Source organism: Hyla sarda, chromosome 9, assembly GCF_029499605.1.
Source record: "Hyla sarda isolate aHylSar1 chromosome 9, aHylSar1.hap1, whole genome shotgun sequence".
NCBI lineage: Eukaryota > Metazoa > Chordata > Amphibia > Anura > Hylidae > Hyla > Hyla sarda.
The window spans coordinates 167,427,785-167,447,040 of record NC_079197.1 but is presented as its reverse complement, the minus strand read 5'-3'; the positions used below and the strand labels follow the sequence as shown (position 1 = coordinate 167,447,040).

Genomic DNA, 19,256 nt, shown 5'->3' with positions numbered 1-19,256 from the left:
TAATGATGGACCATACTGGATAATACTGATATTAATGATGGACCATACTGGATAATACAGATATTAATGATGGACCATACTGGATAATACAGATATTAATGATGGACCATACTGGATAATACTGATATTAATGATGGACCATACTGGATAATACAGATATTAATGATGGACCATACTGGATAAGGCTGGGTCCACACTACGTTTTGTCCCATACGGGAGCGCATACGGCAGGGGGGAGCTAAAAGCTCGCGCTCCCGTATGTTACCGTATGCGCTCCCGTATGTTCGGTCCGGTCGGCTCATTTTTGCGCCGTATGCGCTTTTACAACCGGACCTAAAACTGTGGTCAACCACGGTTTTAGGTCCGGTTGTAAAAGCGCATACGGCGCAAAAATGAGCCGACCGGACCGAACGTTTCACTCCGGTCGGCTCATTGAAATGAATGACATACGGGAGCGCATACGGTAACATACGGGAGCGCGAGCTTTTAGCTCCCCCCTGCCGTATGCGCTCCCGTATGGGACAAAACGTAGTGTGGACCCAGCCTAAGATATTAATGATGGACCATACTGGATAATACTGATATTAATGATGGACCATACTGGATAATACTGATATTAATGATGGACCATACTGGATAATACAGATATTAATGATGGACCATACTGGATAATACTGATATTAATGATGGACCATACTGGATAATACTGATATTAATGATGGACCATACTGGATAATACTGATATTAATGATGGACCATACTGGATAATACTGATATTAATGATGGACCATACTGGATAATACAGATATTAATGATGGACCATACTGGATAATACTGATATTAATGATGGACCATACTGGATAATACTGATATTAATGATGGACCATACTGGATAATACAGATATTAATGATGGACCATACTGGATAATACTGATATTAATGATGGACCATACTGGATAATACTGATATTAATGATGGACCATACTGGATAATACAGATATTAATGATGGACCATACTGGATAATACTGATATCAATGATGGACCATACTGGATAATACTGATATTAATGATGGACCATACTGGATAATACAGATATTAATGATGGACCATACTGGATAATACTGATATTAATGATGGACCATACTGGATAATACTGATATTAATGATGGACCATACTGGATAATACAGATATTAATGATGGACCATACTGGATAATACAGATATTAATGATGGACCATACTGGATAATACTGATATCAATGATGGACCATACTGGATAATACAGATATTAATGATGGACCATACTGGATAATACAGATATTAATGATGGACCATACTGGATAATACAGATATTAATGATGGACCATACTGGATAATACAGATATTAATGATGGACCATACTGGATAATACTGATATTAATGATGGACCATACTGGATAATACTGATATTAATGATGGACCATACTGGATAATACAGATAATGATGGACCATACTGGATAATACTGATATTAATGATGGACCATACTGGATAATACTGATATTAATGATGGACCATACTGGATAATACTGATAATAATGATGTTTATTCATCACTATAGTCCATCAGTATTATCCACCACTGTAAACAGACCAATATCCCCCCATACAGTGCCCATATTGTGGTGACCCCAACTCTACACAGGCACTGCAGATCATATAAGAGATTACAGTGCAGTTACATACAGTGACTCACAGGTGGCCAGTTCTTGGAGTCGTTCTTTTTCTCCTCTATCGGTCTCAGACCACCGTAACAACTTTTAAAGGAGTACTCCGGCGCACACTTTTTTCCTTTTATCCCGTCCGGGCTGCAAAATAAAAGAAAACACACTCTTACCTGCCAACGAGCCCCCGGAGCTCCGGTACACTCCGGTACAGGTGTTCGTTCCCCGGGCTGTATTCTTCTTACTTCCTGTTAACCCGGCACGTCACACAGAGCTTCAGCCTATCACCGGCCGAGGCGGGACATCGCTGCGGCCAGTGATAGGCTGAAGCTCCGTGTGACGTGCCGGGCTAACAGGAAGTAAGAAGAATACAGCCCGGGGACCGAACACCTGTACCGGAGTGTACCGGAGCTCCGGGGGCTCGTTGGCAGGTAAGAGTGTGTTTTCTTTTATTTTGCAGCCCCTTGGGTAGAAGGGCTTGGGTGCAACACCTACCTCTTCATCCCCTATAATGGAAAGGAATCAGATTGGTTCCTATGGTACCACTCCCACTTTTTGAGGCCCATAACCTCCAGAACTATTTCAGTCAAGTGTTAAAATTACAGTTCTTTACTTTTTTAAACTTAAAGGGGTACTCCGTCCCTAGACATCTTATCCAAAGGATAGGGGATAAGAGGTCTGATCGCGGGGGTTCTGCTGCTGTGGACCCCCGCGATCTCCCTGCTGCACCCGGCATTCGTTTAGACTTGCATTGAGGGGGTGTGGCCGTGACGGCATGAGCCACCCCGCATCACCAGTCATCTGGAACGGAGCGAAGTTCGCTCCTTGCACCGGATGCCGGGGGTGCTGCAGCCAAGATCGCGGGGTTCCCCAACAGTGGGACGCCCATGATCAGACATGTTAACCCGGCACGTCACACAGAGCTTCAGCCTATCACCGGCCGAGGCGGGACATCGCTGCGGCCAGTGATAGGCTGAAGCTCCGTGTGACGTGCCGGGCTAACAGGAAGTAAGAAGAATACAGCCCGGGGACCGAACGTCTGTACCGGAGCTCCGGGGGCTCGTTGGCAGGTAAGAGAAAGTGTGTTTTCTTTTATTTTGCAGCTAGGACGGGATAAAAGGAAAAAAGCCGGAGTACTCCTTTAACCATGACCCGTCTCAGTAGAACCTGCCAGACAAATATCTTAGGCTCCACACTTTTACAGCACATTCTTCAAATTTTCCTTACGCATAGTGCCCCAAATAATGCCTACTTTGTGTTCTGCATAGTATGAGTGAGTAGGTAAGTGTGTTTATGGGAAGGGTAGGGGATTGGGTGGTGAGTATGCAGATGCTCCCAGTAAAAAGGTAATCCTGCCAATTAGGTAGATGCTATCAGATGTAGGTAATCCTTTCTATTAGGTAGAACCCCCTCAGTAAGTAAAGTAGGCAGGGAATCCCCCCTACCCTATTGGGTAGAAGCCCCCAATAGATAGGTAGGGAATACCCCCTATTAAGTAGAAGGCCCCAGTTGGTATGTAAGGAATTCTCCCTCCATTAAGTAGAAACCCCCAGCAGGTAGGTAGGTAGGGAATATCCCCTATTAGGTAGAAGCCCCTAGCAGGTATGTAAGTAGGCAATCCCCTCTTTTGTAATAATGCCCCGCATTTCCCCACACTAAGTATAAGTTCCCCTTGTAGTGCATGTGTAGAAGCCAAATAACAAACAATCTAATACTTACCTTGTATTGTCAGATCAGTGATCTACTAGTACAGACTGCTTGTGGCAGGCTGTAAAAGTAGATATGACATGGCAGCCACAGTGACCTTCAGAGGGCCACGGCAACAAATATACTCATGCTGAAACTTATACAGTGCTCCCTCGAGTTACAATATTAATTGGTTCTGGGACGACCATTGTATGTTGAAACCATTGTATGTTGAGACCATAACTCTATGGAAACCTCGTAATTGGTTCTAAAGCTCCAAAATGTCATCTGAAAATAGGAAAAAGTGAGAATTAAAGGAAAAATAAGTAGATAACTAATACAGATAAAGAAAATCCTTACATATAAAAGTAATAAAAGATCTGCTGGGAGCTGTAATCACTGTCCATGTCAGTGTTTTCCAAGCAGGGAGCCTCCAGCTGTTGCAACAGCTGGGGGCACCCTGCATGGAAAACACTGGTCTATGTAGAGGACAGGAGCTTCTTCAGGGTCCTGTACAGTACACAGTGTCCTAAAAAAGTAACATGGAGCCGCCCTCACCTGGTGTCCAAAGGAGCAGCTAACCCTGGTACAGGTAAAGAGTACAGAACATGTAATATCTCCCTGTACTCTAGGGGGCGCTACCAGATATCAGTCAGTGCATGCTCTTCAGTAATACAGGTAAAGAGTACAGAACATGTAATACCTCCCTGTATTGTAGGGGGCGCTACCAGACACCAGTCAGTGCATACACTTCAGTAATACAGGTAAAGAGTACAGAACATGTAATACCTTCCTGTACTGTAGGGGGCGCTACCAGACATCAGTCAGTGAATACGCTTCAGTAATACAGGTAAAGAGTACAGAACATGTAATACCTCCCTGAACTGTAGGGGGCGCTACCAGACATCAGTCAGTGCATACACTTCAGTAATACAGGTAAAGAGTGCAGAACATGTAATACCGCCCTGTACTGTAGGGGGCGCTACCAGACACCAGTCAGTGCATACACTTCAGTAATACAGGTAAAGAGTACAGAACATGTAATACCGCCCTGTACTGTAGGGGGCGCTACCAGACATCAGTCAGTGCATACACTTCAGTAATACAGGGATTTTACCAGTAAATTGCCCATTCTGATTGGTCGGTTCTCTCGGCCATTGACAAGTTTCACAGATCTGGACTGTCTTTGTCCAGATTGTCATTGTATGTTGAGTCTGGTTTCAACTTACAATGGTCCAGAAAAGACCATTGTATGTTGAAACTATTGTATGTTGAGGCCATTGTAAGTTGAGGGATCACTGTAGTGTCAGATGTAATTTCACACTTTAGTGTAACAACTTGTTTTTGTATTTTGCAGAATCTTCGTGTGAAACTTCTCAAAGAGAAGTAAAACTCTCCTACGCCCAAACCATTGTGGAAGTGACACGTCTTAGCCTCATGGTGGTGCTCATCATCCTCGCTTTAACATTACTTTGCAAATTTTGGTAAAGCTGTCTGATACAAAACACACTCATTCATTACTCACTGAAGTTCTGTCCCTAGGTACAGGCCCACGGGAGCCTAATGGCACATACAGCCCTACTGACCTGTGAGATTATCTCTACTGTCTGATGGTTTTGTTATACAAAGTCACAATCATTTTTTGCTTTATATTTTCTATAGATAATAAAGTACCATAAATACAAATAGTAAATACAAAAATACATTATAAAAGGTGTGCAATATATTTTGTTCACTTTAAGGGGTGTTGGTAGACTCTGAAAAGCTCTTGGGCACCATGGGCACACAGATACAAAGGGACAATGTTGTAGCACCTTGCACCGGGGATGCAGTGCTTGCACACGCACCACGGCCCCTTCAAACAGCTGATCCATGGGAGTGTGGTGACACGATGGTGCAAGAAATTCCTATCACATCGTGACGCCAGGGCCCTGTTAGCCTATACATGGCCAAGGTGGAGACAGCTTCCTCTGGGCCAGACACGGTGAGTAATGAAACACACCAATGTCAGGTTACAGATAACTGTCTTTACTGAGCTGGTGCAGATTACACACAGTATGGAGCAGTGTGGAAGGGATGCAGTGTAACCCTTTGGGAGCCCTGTTGCCTTGCTGGGACTTAGGCTAGGCTTCCACTGAGGTTTTTGTCTTGCGTTTTTGTTAGGCTACAAAACGCCAGAAAAACTGTTTTTTTGGGGGCGTTTTTTCTTTCGTTTTTTACCTTTGTGTGGAAATTGTATTTTGGCCCCTTTGGCAGTTTCCCTGAGGAGTGACACCCGCTGCGATCTGTCTATAAGTAAAGGTACTACAGCTCCCAGCATGGAACAGACTGTTCCACACTGAGAGTATAGTACCTAAATAATGTCTAACATAAAAAGAATAAATTGAAAAATTTATAAAAATCACACACACATAAAACACATAATTAAAATACATTTTTAATAAAAAGTTACAGAAAATTACCGTAATTTAAAAATATATATCATTTTTACAATTACATGGGCCCCTTTATCCATTTTTAATATTGCCGGCTACACTTTTATGTCCCTGCCCACTCACATAAATTGGTCCCTTATTGAAAATGCATAAATCTTTTGTTATAAAAAATATAAATTTGGTTTCCTACAATTTTTTCATCCCTCTATCTTTTTATGGTAACCTACAAAATTTTATTTAAAAAAAAAAAAGCTAACGCTATCCCTTTTTGGGTCGCTAAAAAAAATAAATAAAAAAAAAAGGAATTAAAACCGCCCACAAAAATGACCCACATGGCTTTTTTTGGGGGCATTTTTTAATTCCCATAGACTTCTATGGGAGAAAAATGCCAAGAGTTTCCCGAAAAAATGCCAAAGTCTCAACAAGGGGTCGTTTTAAAAAACCGCCAAGTGGATATGGCCTTTTGCAGTTTCCTATTGACATGCAGCTAACAACGGATACGGGGCAGAAATGAGCTACGGTGACTCCGGTCGGCTCATTAAAGGCAAAGGATATCAGCGCCGTTCCGGCTGGGGTGTGGGAGTGCGAGGTTTTCCTCTCCCCCAGCCAAAGCCTGAAAACGTGGTGTGCATGCACCCCAAGACAGTACAACTGGGAGGTGAATCATTCAAAATTGACCAACATATAATGTGCCGTACCAAATCAGTAGTCTATGCCATAAAATGCATGTCCGGTATGTTCTCTATTGGCAAAACAGTGAGACCCCTCAATGTTAGATCTATAACCACAGGAAAAGGATCTCCGAAATTAATAACACATATTCGTGAAATCTATGGAGGTGACGTATGAACCATAGGGGAGATTTATCAAAAACTGTCCAGAGGAAAAGTTGCCCAGTTGCCCATAGCAACCAATCAGATCGCTTCTTTAATTTTTAACAAGGTCTCTGCAAAATGAAAGAAGCGATCTGATTGGTTGCTATGGGCAACTGGGCAAATTTTCCACTGGACAGATTTTGATAAATCTCCCCCCATGTCCTTTATGGGGCTTCTGTGTATTAATGGAACCCCGGGAGGGGGGGGATTTGAACATCCTAATGAAAAAAGAAAACTGCGATTATTTTGGGCCTCGGACAATTGGAACTTAAGGGGTACTCCGGTGGAAAACTTTATTTTATTTTTTATTTTATTTTTTTTAAATCAACTGGTGCCAGAAAGTTAAAATAGATTTGTAAATTACTTCTATTAAAACATCTTTACCCTTCCAGTACTGATTAGCTGCTGAATACTACAGAGGAAATTCTTTTCTTTTTGAATTTCTTTTTTGTCTTGTCCTCAGTGCTCTCTGCTGAGACCTGATGCCCGTATCAGGAAAATTATTTCCTCTGTAGTATTCAGCAGCTGCTAAGTACTGGAAGGGTAAAGATTTTTTTATAGAAGTAATTTACAAATCTGTTTAACTTTCTGGCACCAGCTCATAAAAAAAAAAAAAAAAAAAAAAAAAAAAATTCCACCGGAGTACCCCTTTACTGACTAACGATATTAACGTGTTCAATATATAGCGAGAATAAGTGTATGATATGGATTTTATCTATTTAATGTAGATTAGATGGTTATCGGACACTGATACTTTTATATATGTTTTTCTTATGTTTGTTTATTTTTTTAACTATTTTTTCACTATTAATTACCAGTATTAAAAATGCGCAATATGAATTGGTTGTTGTATAACAGTGATCGGCGCCGCCCAACAGGACCTAAGGGTTAAAGGGGTACTCCACCCCTAGACATCTTATCCCCTATCCAAAGGATAGGGGATTTGATGTCTGATCGCGGGGGTCCCGCCGCTGGGGACCCCCACAATATAGCATGCGGCACCCACCTGTTACTGCTCCGGAAGCGCTGGAGGGTCTGGCTCCTGACCACGGGAACGGAAGATCGTGATGTCACAACTCCGCCCCGTGTGACGTCACTCCCCGCCCCCTCAATGCAAGTCTATGGGAGGGGGCGTGACGTCTGTCACGCCCCCTCCCATAGACTTGCATTGAGGGGGCAGGGCGTGACGGCACAAGGGGGCGGAGTTATTTCAGTCAAAGTTTACAAGGTTACTCCAAAAATCATAAAAATACTGCAGAAGCATTTGGCGTTTCTTACCTGTCTGTCCTAGTTCTGAAATGACCAGAGATGTATTTGTTTTGAGGGTCTGTAATCCTCTACTTTACCATGTCCTCTCTGGGTGAGCAGTTGCTCAGTACTACAATTCCCAGAATGCATTGCTTTAGCTCAGCTCTTAATCACAGTCTTCGGACCCAGCCCACTCCTCTTCTACAGCACTTCTGCCAGTTCCTCGCTCATAGCTGTAACAGAACATTTTAGTACACAGCAGACTTTTGCTTTGCAACATCTAATATTCATTCCCTGTCTGCTCCTTTGCCTGTGGAATTGTTCAGCACGACGCAGCATGCTGTATACACACACCTCATTTTTCCTTAATGTCCCAATAAAGATATATGAATATCACAGGGAGATGGTGATGTTGGCTGTAGGGGTTGGTCAGAGGTGGTGACATCACTCAGTAGGTGGGGCTGGAGCTCAAAGACAAGATCCAGCCACGCCTCCTGAGACAGCAGAGGATAATGTGTTGCCTCAGACGTGAGGGAGGAGCCAGGGAGCTGCTTAGACAACATCAGACTGACAATGAAAGGACTACACAACTTCCTTTCAGGGGTGTATTTCAAGCAAAAGCATATTAAAGTCAGTACAATTATTGAGAACACAATATTAGTAAGTTATATAAGTTGGGGGTACTAGTTTTATTTAAATACAATATCCTGATACCAAAATACCCCTTTAAAGGGGTACTCCACCCCTAGACATCTTATCCTCTATCCAAAGGATAGTGGATAAGATGTCTGATTGCGGGGGTCCCACTATTGGAACCCCCACGATCTTTGTGCAGCACCCGGCATTCATTTGGGTGGGGCGCCCGAGGTCGTGATGCCACAGTCACAACATCACGCCATGCCCCCTCAATGCAAGTCTATGGGAGGGGGCGTGACAGCCGTCATGCCCCCTCCCTTAGACTTGCATTGAGGGGGCGTGGTGTGGCACCAGGAGGGGCGTGGTCTTGATGTCACAACCCCTGACGCTCTCTCCTAGTGACATCACGCCACGCCCCCTCAATGCAAGTCTATGGGAGGGGGCGTGACAGCAGTCACGCCCCATCCCTTAGACTTGCATTGAGGGGGCGTGGTGTGGCACCAGGAGGGGCGTGGTCTTGATGTCACAACCCCTGACGCTCTCTCCTAGTGACATCACGCCATGCCCCCTCAATGCAAGTCTATGGGAGGGGGCGTGACAGCCGTCATGCCCCCTCCCTTAGACTTGCATTGAGGGGGCGTGGTGTGGCACCACGAGGGGCGTGGTCATGATGTCACAACCCCTGACGCTTTCTCCTAGTGACATCACGCCACGCCCCCTCAATGCTAGTCTATGGGAGGGGGCGTCACAGCAGTCACGCCCCATCCCTTAGACTTGCATTGAGGGGGCGTGGTGTGGCACCACGAGGGGCGTGGTCTTGATGTCACAACCCCTGACGCTCTCTCCTAGTGACATCACGCCATGCCCCCTCAATGCAAGTCTATGGGAGGGGGTGTGACAGCCATCACACCCCCTCCCAAAGACTTGCATTGAGGGGGCGTGGTGTGACACCACAAGGGGCGTGGTCGTGATGTCACGACCCCCGCCGCTCGCTTCAAGCATTCAGAACAAAATGTGCTAAAGGAAAGACAAACCTAGTCTGTGTGCGAAATGAACACCCAGACGCACGGGCGAATACTGCATATCTTTATTCAGTGCTTAAGACTAATTACAGATTTACTCATAAAAAACATTAAAACTTCATCAAACGAAGAACCACATTTTTTTTTCCTGATATCGTACTTCTAGCCACAAAAAAATGACGTACAATACTCTACAGGTCTCAAGCACGGAAGTCATGAGGGGACGTAGCAGGCTGTAACAAAAGAGTAATGTACACATGGCCTCTGACTAAAAAGGGACCTTAAAATGGCGGACACTTCTTCAACGTGATGACTACAGACACATGAACCAATTAAAACACACGTAAAATGGACAACGTTTAGAGGTGACGGCAATGTGGGCCGTATTTACCACGACCACTAAAACTGAGGCAGCAACGTGCATAATGGTGAAGGGGGAGAGGGAAATGGCTTCAGTGCATCAATATGTAGGCTTTTAAGATGGCAGAGAAGGCGCAAAAGGTATTAACAGTGCAAAGAAAAAAGGCGCAAGGCTTCTAAGGTTATCCATACTGTTACGAGTGGTAACTATTTTGGGGGGGAAGAAGGAGCAGCACTTTGAGCCATCCATTTTTCATGCATTCCCTTCCAAAAATGTACACCTTACATCACTGGGTCAGACAGACGGCTCGCGTGACATCATTGTTCAAAATGGCTGACTTCCATCAACTGGAATACTATGACACATGGATCAGTAAACCTGCCACCGCAGAACATTCTCAGGTTTCAAGCAATGGTAAATTCTAGCCTTCCATCATAAAAACAACATGTATACAAAAAAATTAAATAAAAAAAATTAGGAAACGGAAATGTTACCCCCAAACAAACACCGGAATAGGGTGAAGCCTTTGGAATGGATTACAGTGTACCTAAAATTAAAAAAAGATGGCTTAAGAGAAAAATAATTGTGTTCAAAGTGGCCACGGTTACATGCTTGGGGCCATCGTCAAGCCAACAAGGCAAAAACCGATTTCCGTTGGTCTGCATATATCCATTAGTGTTAAGGTTAGCCAACACTATCACAGACAACAAGCGCTGACATCACAAAAATGGCCATTTATGACTCCGGTCTGATTCAAAATGGCTAAAAAGGCAAAAGCTCTACAGTTCCAAAATGGCTTAGCCTAGCAGGTTATGGCGTAGAAGCATTCTGGTCCATTCTGGATCAAAATGGGGCATACTTCAAGAGATACTCATTGATCAAAATGGCCACTCCTGACAGGCTTTGGCATCACTGAACCCACCTCAACATGGGTCATGCAGTCCTTTAAAATGACCTTTCGTATTTGGTCCATTCAACGTCTGAAAGCCTGTTCCCGTAGTGGGAAGCTCAGGCGGTCTCCTTTTCATCCCCTGGGTCGCCATGCCTTCCTCTTCCCTCAGCATGCCCCGTTAGGAGGGTGGAGCATGCTCTGATAGAGGTCGGAGCGCAGAAACCGGGGATAGGAGTCTCGCTCCATTAGGCCGTAGATCCTACGTTGGGCCTCGTCGAAGGTCGTACGTGTCGGGACAAGAAGGCTGCGTTCGGTCAACTCTCTTGTGCTAGCATCTAGGTTGACCTAGAAGAAGAATGAAATGCAACATCAATTAAATTATGTTAATATCTTGTGGTCCAACAATCAAGACCTTGACTGCTCTTAATGTAAAGAACCCTTTCCTATATTGAATTTAAAGTTGAAAACTATTTTTTTTTTTTTAAATCAACTGCTGCGAGAAAGTTAAACAGCTTTGTAAATTACTTATTTTAAAAATCTAAATCCTTCCAGTACTTATCAACTGCTGTATACTACAGAGGAAGTTCTTTTCTTTTTGAATTTCCTTTCTGTCTGACCACAGTGCTCTCTGCTAACACCTCTGTCCATTTTAGGAACTGTCCAGAGCAGTATAGGTTTGCTATGGGGATTTGCTCCTACTCTGGACAGTTCCTGACACGGACAGAGGTGTCAGCAGAGAGCACTAAGGTCAGACAGAAAGGAAAATCAGAAAGAAAAGAACTTCCTGTGGAGCATACAGCAGCTGATAAGTACTTTAAGGATTAAGATTTTTTAATAGAAGTGATTTACAAATCTGTATAACTTTCTGGCACCAGTTGATTTAAAATAAAAATAGTTTTCCACCAGAGTACCCCTTTAAAGCTGCCTGCTAAGTGGCCCATACGGTGCTTCCCAAGTATGTTGCCATGGTCAGCATTGGCTTCAGCCTAGTCGAGGACAGACCAAAACTTTAATGATACTACTTCTATTTCCCTTTTTTGGCCTCACAAGCCTTTTATTACCTTTTAATATAGATTTTCTCTTGTAGAGTCACCGCTGCTCCTGCAGGGGGCGCTGATGACTTCTCATTGCCTGGGGAAGTGCTGTGACTAAGGGTCTAAGACAAGTGAAGCTTTCACAGATCCCCCATCTATATTCTCCAACATCTATTTTCTGCTCTTTTTTCCTATTTTTACTCTGTACGAGATGGAAACAAAGATCCCAAACAGGAAATCTAATTGGAGTATTGGAAATGTGTGAGGCGCATTCGTTACATAACCTTCGGGGCTTATAAAAAGCTCATCCACAATTAGATAAATTTAACGCAATGTGCGGGCTGACGGAATTACATAACAACATCGCTTTATCTCGGCATTTTCTTCCTGTGCTTTTTAGTCACGGATTGTTATCATTTCTGAGATGCTTCTGGTTATGAGAGAAAAATACTTAGAAATCAAGTTGGAGCGCGGAGCTATCTAGGGACCTGTTCTATCTATATATCCTCTATATGGCGCATATTTATCTCCTATATACACTTCATAGCTACACATCTTTGTGTCTCACATTTATCTATTTTCTCACTCTACTAGCTATCTCCTATCTATCTATCTCCTGTCTATCTCCTATCTATCTATCTCCTATCTATCTATCTATCTATCTCCTATCTATCTATCTATCTATCTTATATCTATCTATCTTATATCTATCTTATATCTATCTCCTATCTATCTCCTATCTATCCATCTATCTATCTCCTATCTATCTATATATCTATCTAACCAAAGATAAGTTGGCCAGCACTATTAATCCAAACTATAGTAAAGACCTGGCTTACAGGGGCAGGCTGCTGGGCTAAATATACAGCAACAGGAGAATACAGCAGCACACTGCTAGCACAAAGATATAGATGAAACATGAGTATATAGATAAAACATGAGTATAAAGATAGAACATGAAAAGCTATACAGCTGTAATGCAATAAATGAAGATATGAAACTATGAAATTATGAGGTACTTAGCTTGCAAATTTGGCGCCAAATAGCGTGGACCGTCCCACCACGGTAAGGTGACCTCATTCTGAGACGGACCCTACACTATCAATATGCCTCTGTATGATCAGTTCAGCAGGCATTGCAAGATCTGAAACATCCAAGACACCTTATATACACCTGATAGAGGGGGGTGGGGTGCAGGAGCCAACATGGAGGTAGCCACTCCCCCGTATGTGTAATACAACCAAAGAAAGGTTGGCCAGCACTATACCTTTGTAATAGCAGTGTGCTGCTGTATTCTCCTGTTGCTGTATATTTAGCCCAGCAGCTTGCACCTGTAAGCCAGGTCTATACAATAGTTTGGAATTAATAGTGCTGGCTAACTTATCTTTGGTTGTATTACACATACGGGGGAGAGGCTACCTCCATGTTGGCTCTTGCACCCCACCCACCTCTATTAGGTGTATATAAGGTGCCTTGGATGTTTCAGACCTTGCAATGCCTGCTGTACTGTTCACACAGAGGCATATTCATAGTGTAGGGTCCGTCCCAGAATGAGGTCACCTTATCGCGGTGGGACGGTCCAAGCTATTTGGCCGCCAAATTTGCAAGCTAAGTATCTCATAATTTCATAGTTTCATATCTTCATTTATTGCATTACAGCTGTATAGCTTTTCATGTTCTATCTATATACTCATGTTCTATCTATATCTTTGTGCTAGCATCTTTCTCTCTCTCTCTCTCTCTCCCCATCTACAGTCCACATCCAAAACAGAACAATGCAGACACATATCTCCGTTATTAGTAACATACAATGACTTCCCATTAATCCTCATTTATTATGGCTGCTCGGCCTCCACCTGTCCAGTACATTGTTATGCTGCATTTTGCCCTTTCTAGCATGTGACATTATCACGTCCCCTGCTGACCTCGCTCTGATCTCTGGAAAAAAGTCTTAGAAAACCAAGAAAACAGAGACTGTGACAAATTCAATATAGATTCCCAGCAGTGGAGATGAAAGCGTGTTCCATGGCGGGGTGAGAGGTGGGTGCAGGCCACATGACGATAGCGGGAGAGAGAGCGTACGGTCAAGGTAGACACATACAATGAGAAGCCTAAAACACCAAACGCAGCACCGATGTATCATAAAACACCAAACGCAGCACTGATGTATCATAAAACACCAAACGCAGCACTGATGTATCATAAAACACCAAACGCAGCACTGATGTATCATAAAACACCAAACGCAGCACTGATGTATCATAAAACACCAAATGCAGCAGTGATGTATCATAAAACACCAAACGCAGCACTGATGTATCATAAAACACCAAACGCAGCAGTGATGTATCATAAAACACCAAACGCAGTACTGATGTATCATAAAACACCAAACGCAGCACTGATGTATCATAAAACACCAAACGCAGCACTGATGTATCATAAAACACCAAACGCAGCACTGATGTATCATAAAACACCAAACGCAGCACTGATGTATCATAAAACACCAAACGCAACACTGATGTATCATAAAACACCAAACGCAGCACTGATGTATCATAAAACACCAAACGCAGCACTGATGCATCATAAAACACCAAACGCAGCACTGATGCATCATAAAACACCAAACGCAGTACTGATGTATCAAAACACCAAATGCAGCACTGATGTATAATTACAACAAATCTTTATTGAGATACACAAATTTAAAACATGATTAAAAAAGAATCCGCAGCAATCAGAAAAATGTGCAAAAAGGTCATTACAAATATCCTGTGCACCTCCCCAAATATTACTGTGTGCTAGTATACTGAATGAATAGCAGAAAGTGCATATAGAGAATAAGGCGACACAGATATAGGTTTAAAGGTGTAAAGAAAGCAAACATGGATGTGAAACAGCAACTGTCCAGGTCTCCCAACCCTCCATATACAGTGATCCCTCAACTTACAATGGTCTCAACATACAATAGTTTCGACATACAATGGTCTTTTCTGGACCATTGTAACATGAAACCAGACTCAACACACAATGTACAGACAGTCGAGATCTGTGAAACGTGTCAATGGCTGGAAGAACCGACCAATCAGAATGGGCATTCACTGGTAAAACCCCTGTATTACTGAAGTGTATGCACTGACTGGTGTCTGGTAGCGCCCCCTACAGTACAGGGAGGTATTACATGTTCTGTACTCTTTACCTGTATTACTGAAGTGTATGCACTGACTGATGTCTGGTAGCGCCCCCTACAGTACAAGGAGGTATTCCATGTTCTGTACTCTTTACCTGTATTACTGAAGTGTATGCACTGACTGGTGTCTGGTAGCGCCCCCTACAGTACAGGGAGGTATTACATGTTCTGTACTCTTTACCTGTATTACTGAAGTGTATGCACTGACTGATGTCTGGTAGCGCCCCCTACAGTACAAGGAGGTATTCCATGTTCTGTACTCTTTACCCGTATTACTGAAGTGTATGCACTGACTGGTGTCTGGTAGCGCCCCCTACAGTACAGGGAGGTATTACATGTTCTGTACTCTTTACCTGTATTACTGAAGTGTATGCACTGACTGACTCACATGTTCTGTACTCTTTACCTGTGCCAGGGTTACCTGCTCCTTTGAACACCAGGTGCGGGCGACTCCATGTTCAGGACCCTGAAGAAGCTCCTGTCCTCCACATAGACCAGTGTTTCCCAAGCAGGGTGCCCCCAGCTGTTGCAAAACTACAATTCCAAGCATGCCCGGACAGCCAAAGGCTGCCCGGGCATGCTGGGAGTTGTAGTTTTGCAACAGCTGGAGGCTTCCTGCTTGGGAAACACTGACATAGACAGTGATTACAGCTTCCAGCAGATCTTTATTACTTTTATATGGAAGGATTTGCTTTATCTATATTAGTTATCTACTTATTTTTCTTTAATCTTCACTTTTTCCTATTTTTGGATGACATTTTGGTGTCTTTAGAACCAATTACCAGGTTTCCACAGAGTTCTGGTCTCAACATACAATGGTCTCAACATACAATGGTCGTCCTGGAACCAATTAATATTGTAACTTGAGGGAGCACTGTATACCATGCTGTCCCCTGACTCAAATGAGTTTAGAGAAAAAGGCCTCACTAGTCACTAACAATACAAAGACTTGCTGGTGTACTCACATGTAATGGACCCGCACTACCCCTACGCCGTTTCACAATCTCGCTTCATCAGGGAGTGTCTAAATGAGGGTCTGGGCATGTTATTTATGATGGTGGTCAGCCAATCAGAACAAAGAATTGAAAAGCGCCATACCTGTAAGTAATAAACTATGCGCGCGACATGAGCGTGTACCGGAAGCTCCACAATGTTCCGGGTTCGACTGCGCATGTGAGCGTAATGACGCGCGTGCACTCACGTCATCCCGTTAAAAAACGGGCGCATGCGCAGACGAATCCAAACAGCGAGGATAGGGGTGCATGTGCAATGCGATATTTGCATCGCGCATGAGACCGCCGGCTCAGAGAATGTGCGCAAGCGCACACGAGCCTGCAACAATGACAGTAATATATATGCGAGATCTGCCGTCCCCACTGTCCCATATGTACAACTGTATACAGAGTTATAACAGGTACACAGATAAATAATAGTGATGAGCGAACTTACAGTAAATTCGATTCGTCACGAACTTCTCGGCTCGGCAGGTGATGACTTTTCCTGCATAAATTAGTTCAGCTTTCTGGTGCTCCGATGGGCTGGAAAAGGTGGATACAGTCCTAGGAGACTCTTTCCTAGGAATGTATCCACCTTTTCCAGCCCACCGGAGCACCGGAAAGCTGAACTAATTTATGCAGGATAAGTCATCAACCGCCGAGCCGAGAAGTTCGTGATGAATCGAATTTACTGTAAGTTCGCTCATCTCTATTATTTATCTGTGTACCTGTTATAACTCTGTATACAGTTGTATATATGTGACAGTCGAGACGAATCGAGTTTACTGTAAGTTCGCTCATCTCTAATAAATAATAAGGACATGAAGACAAGACGCAAACAATATATAATAAAGGATTATTAATAAGTGTTGATAAAGTGCTAGTGCATGTGCAGAAGTGAGGAAAATGATATATAAAAAGGTGAGCGCACTGTGAGACACATAAAATAGCACAAAAATCTCAGACATAAATGAATGAAAAAAAATTAATTTATATATATATATATATATATATATATATATATATATATATATATATACACAGTGGTCCCTCAACATATGATATTAATTGGTTCCAGGAGAACCATCATATGTTGAAACCATCATATGTCGAGTACATATGTCTATGTAAAAATGGTAATTGGTTCTGTGGCCTCGGAACCATTGTATGTTGAATACATATCTCTATGGGAAACTGCTAATTGGTTCTGGGATGACCATTGTATGTGGAGTGTATGGGGAGTGCTTAACAAACCAGGGTGCCTCCAGCTGTTGCACAACTACAACTCCCAGCATGCATGTACAGCCATTGACTGTCTGGGCATGCTGGGAGTTATAGTTTTGCAACAGCTGGAGGCACACTGATAGGGAAACATTGATGTATGGGGTGTATTGTGTGTATATGTATTGTATGTGATGTGTGACATTGCATACAGTACTGTACAGTTCTTTAAATACCTTCAGGGGGGACAGAATGTCCTCCATTACCATCCTGCCGACTACAGCTCTATAGGAAAGGAAGGGGAGGGCAGCCAGCAGCTCATTGGATTCCTGCAGCAAGATGCTGCAGGCTATTGGCTATGGCTGCACTGGGGGGGCGGGGCTTACACGGAGCTCACAGTGGAAGCCTGCGTGAGTCAGCAGGACAGCATGTGAGTAACAGGAGGCAGAACGGGGCACACGGGGACATTATACAACTATCTGTCAGTTGGTGAAGTTGTCAGCGCTGTCAGATAGCTATTTGTACGATGGCCCCGACACACAGCAGCATCATATGTCGAGGCTGCCTTCAACATACGATGGGCTCTGAGAGGTCATCATATGTTGAAATGATCATATGTCGGGGCCATCATAAGTCGAGGGATCACTGTGTATATATATATATTATCAAATTCTTATAAAAAAAATGTTATAGTCTTCATAGCTTATACATGGTCACAGATTGCACATTGCACCTTATTGGTATACTTTTTATTACCTATGGCAGGTCACGTGATGCACCTTGCACTTTATTATGCTTATAGCATATTTCATGTAGACACATAATACATACCCCAATCACTTTCATTCCTATTATATACAAGTGATGATCATTGCAGTCCGTACATTCTCACATATTCATTATTATATACATTTTTTTTTTCATTCATTTATGTCTGAGATTTTTGTGCTATTTTATGTGTCTCACAGTGCGCTCACCTTTTTATATATCATTTCTCTCACTTCTGCACATGCACTAGCCCTTTATCAACACTTATTAATAATCCTTTATTATATATTGTTTTTGTCTTGTCTTCATGTCCTTATTTATCTGTGTACCTGTTATAACCCTGTATACAGTTGTATATACAGTACAGACCAGAAGTTTAGACACCTTCTCATTCAGAGTTTTCTTTATTTTCATGACTATGAATATTGTAGATTCGCACTGAAGGCATCAAAACTATGAATTAACACATGTGGAATTATAGACATAACAAAAAAGTGTGAAAATATGTCCTATTCTAGGTTCTTCCTTTTGCTTTGATTCCTGCTTTGCACACTCTTGGCATTCTCTTGTTGAGATTCAAGAGGTAGTCACCTGAAATGGTCTCCAACAGTCTTGAAGGAGTTCCCATGATGCTTAGCACTTGTTGGCCCTTTGTGCCTTCACTCTGTGGTCCAGCTCACCCCAAACCATCTGGATTGGGTTCAGGTCCGGTGACTGTGGAGGCCAGGTCATCTGGCGCAGCACCCCATCACTCTCCTTCTTGGTCACATAGTCCTTACACAGCCTGGAGGTGTTTGGGGTCATTGTCCTGGGGAAAAATAAATGATGGTCCAACTAAACGCAAACCGGAGGGAATAGCAGCCGCTGCAAGATGCTGTGGTAGACATGCTGGTTCAGTATGCCTTCAATTTTGAATAAATCCCCAACAGTGTCACCAGTAAAGCACCCCCACACCATCACACCTCCTCCCCCACACCATCACACCTCCTCCCCCACACCATCACACCTCATCCTCCACACCAGCAAAGCACCCCCCACACCATCACACCTCCTCCCCCACACCATCACACCTCCTCCCCCACACCATCACACCTCCTCCCCCACACCATCACACCTCCTCCCCCACACCATCACACCATCACACCTCCTCCTCCACACCATCACACCTCCTCCCCCACACCATCAC

The 19,256-nt window shown here is 43.3% G+C and overlaps 1 protein-coding gene across 3 annotated transcripts in view; it reads right to left on the bottom strand.

The window, feature by feature from the left end:
• Positions 1 to 9,652: 9,652 nt before the first annotated feature.
• The window catches only part of LOC130290918 (regulator of G-protein signaling 3-like), an 82,004-nt gene continuing 72,400 nt past the window's right edge, over positions 9,653 to 19,256 (bottom strand). For all 3 annotated transcript variants that reach the window (XM_056539154.1, XM_056539153.1, XM_056539155.1), the window contains exon 7: positions 9,653 to 11,201. In XM_056539154.1, the coding sequence (XP_056395129.1) occupies positions 11,022 to 11,201 (180 nt within the window). In that variant the 3' untranslated portion in view covers positions 9,653 to 11,021. The remainder of the gene's footprint in view (positions 11,202 to 19,256) is intronic.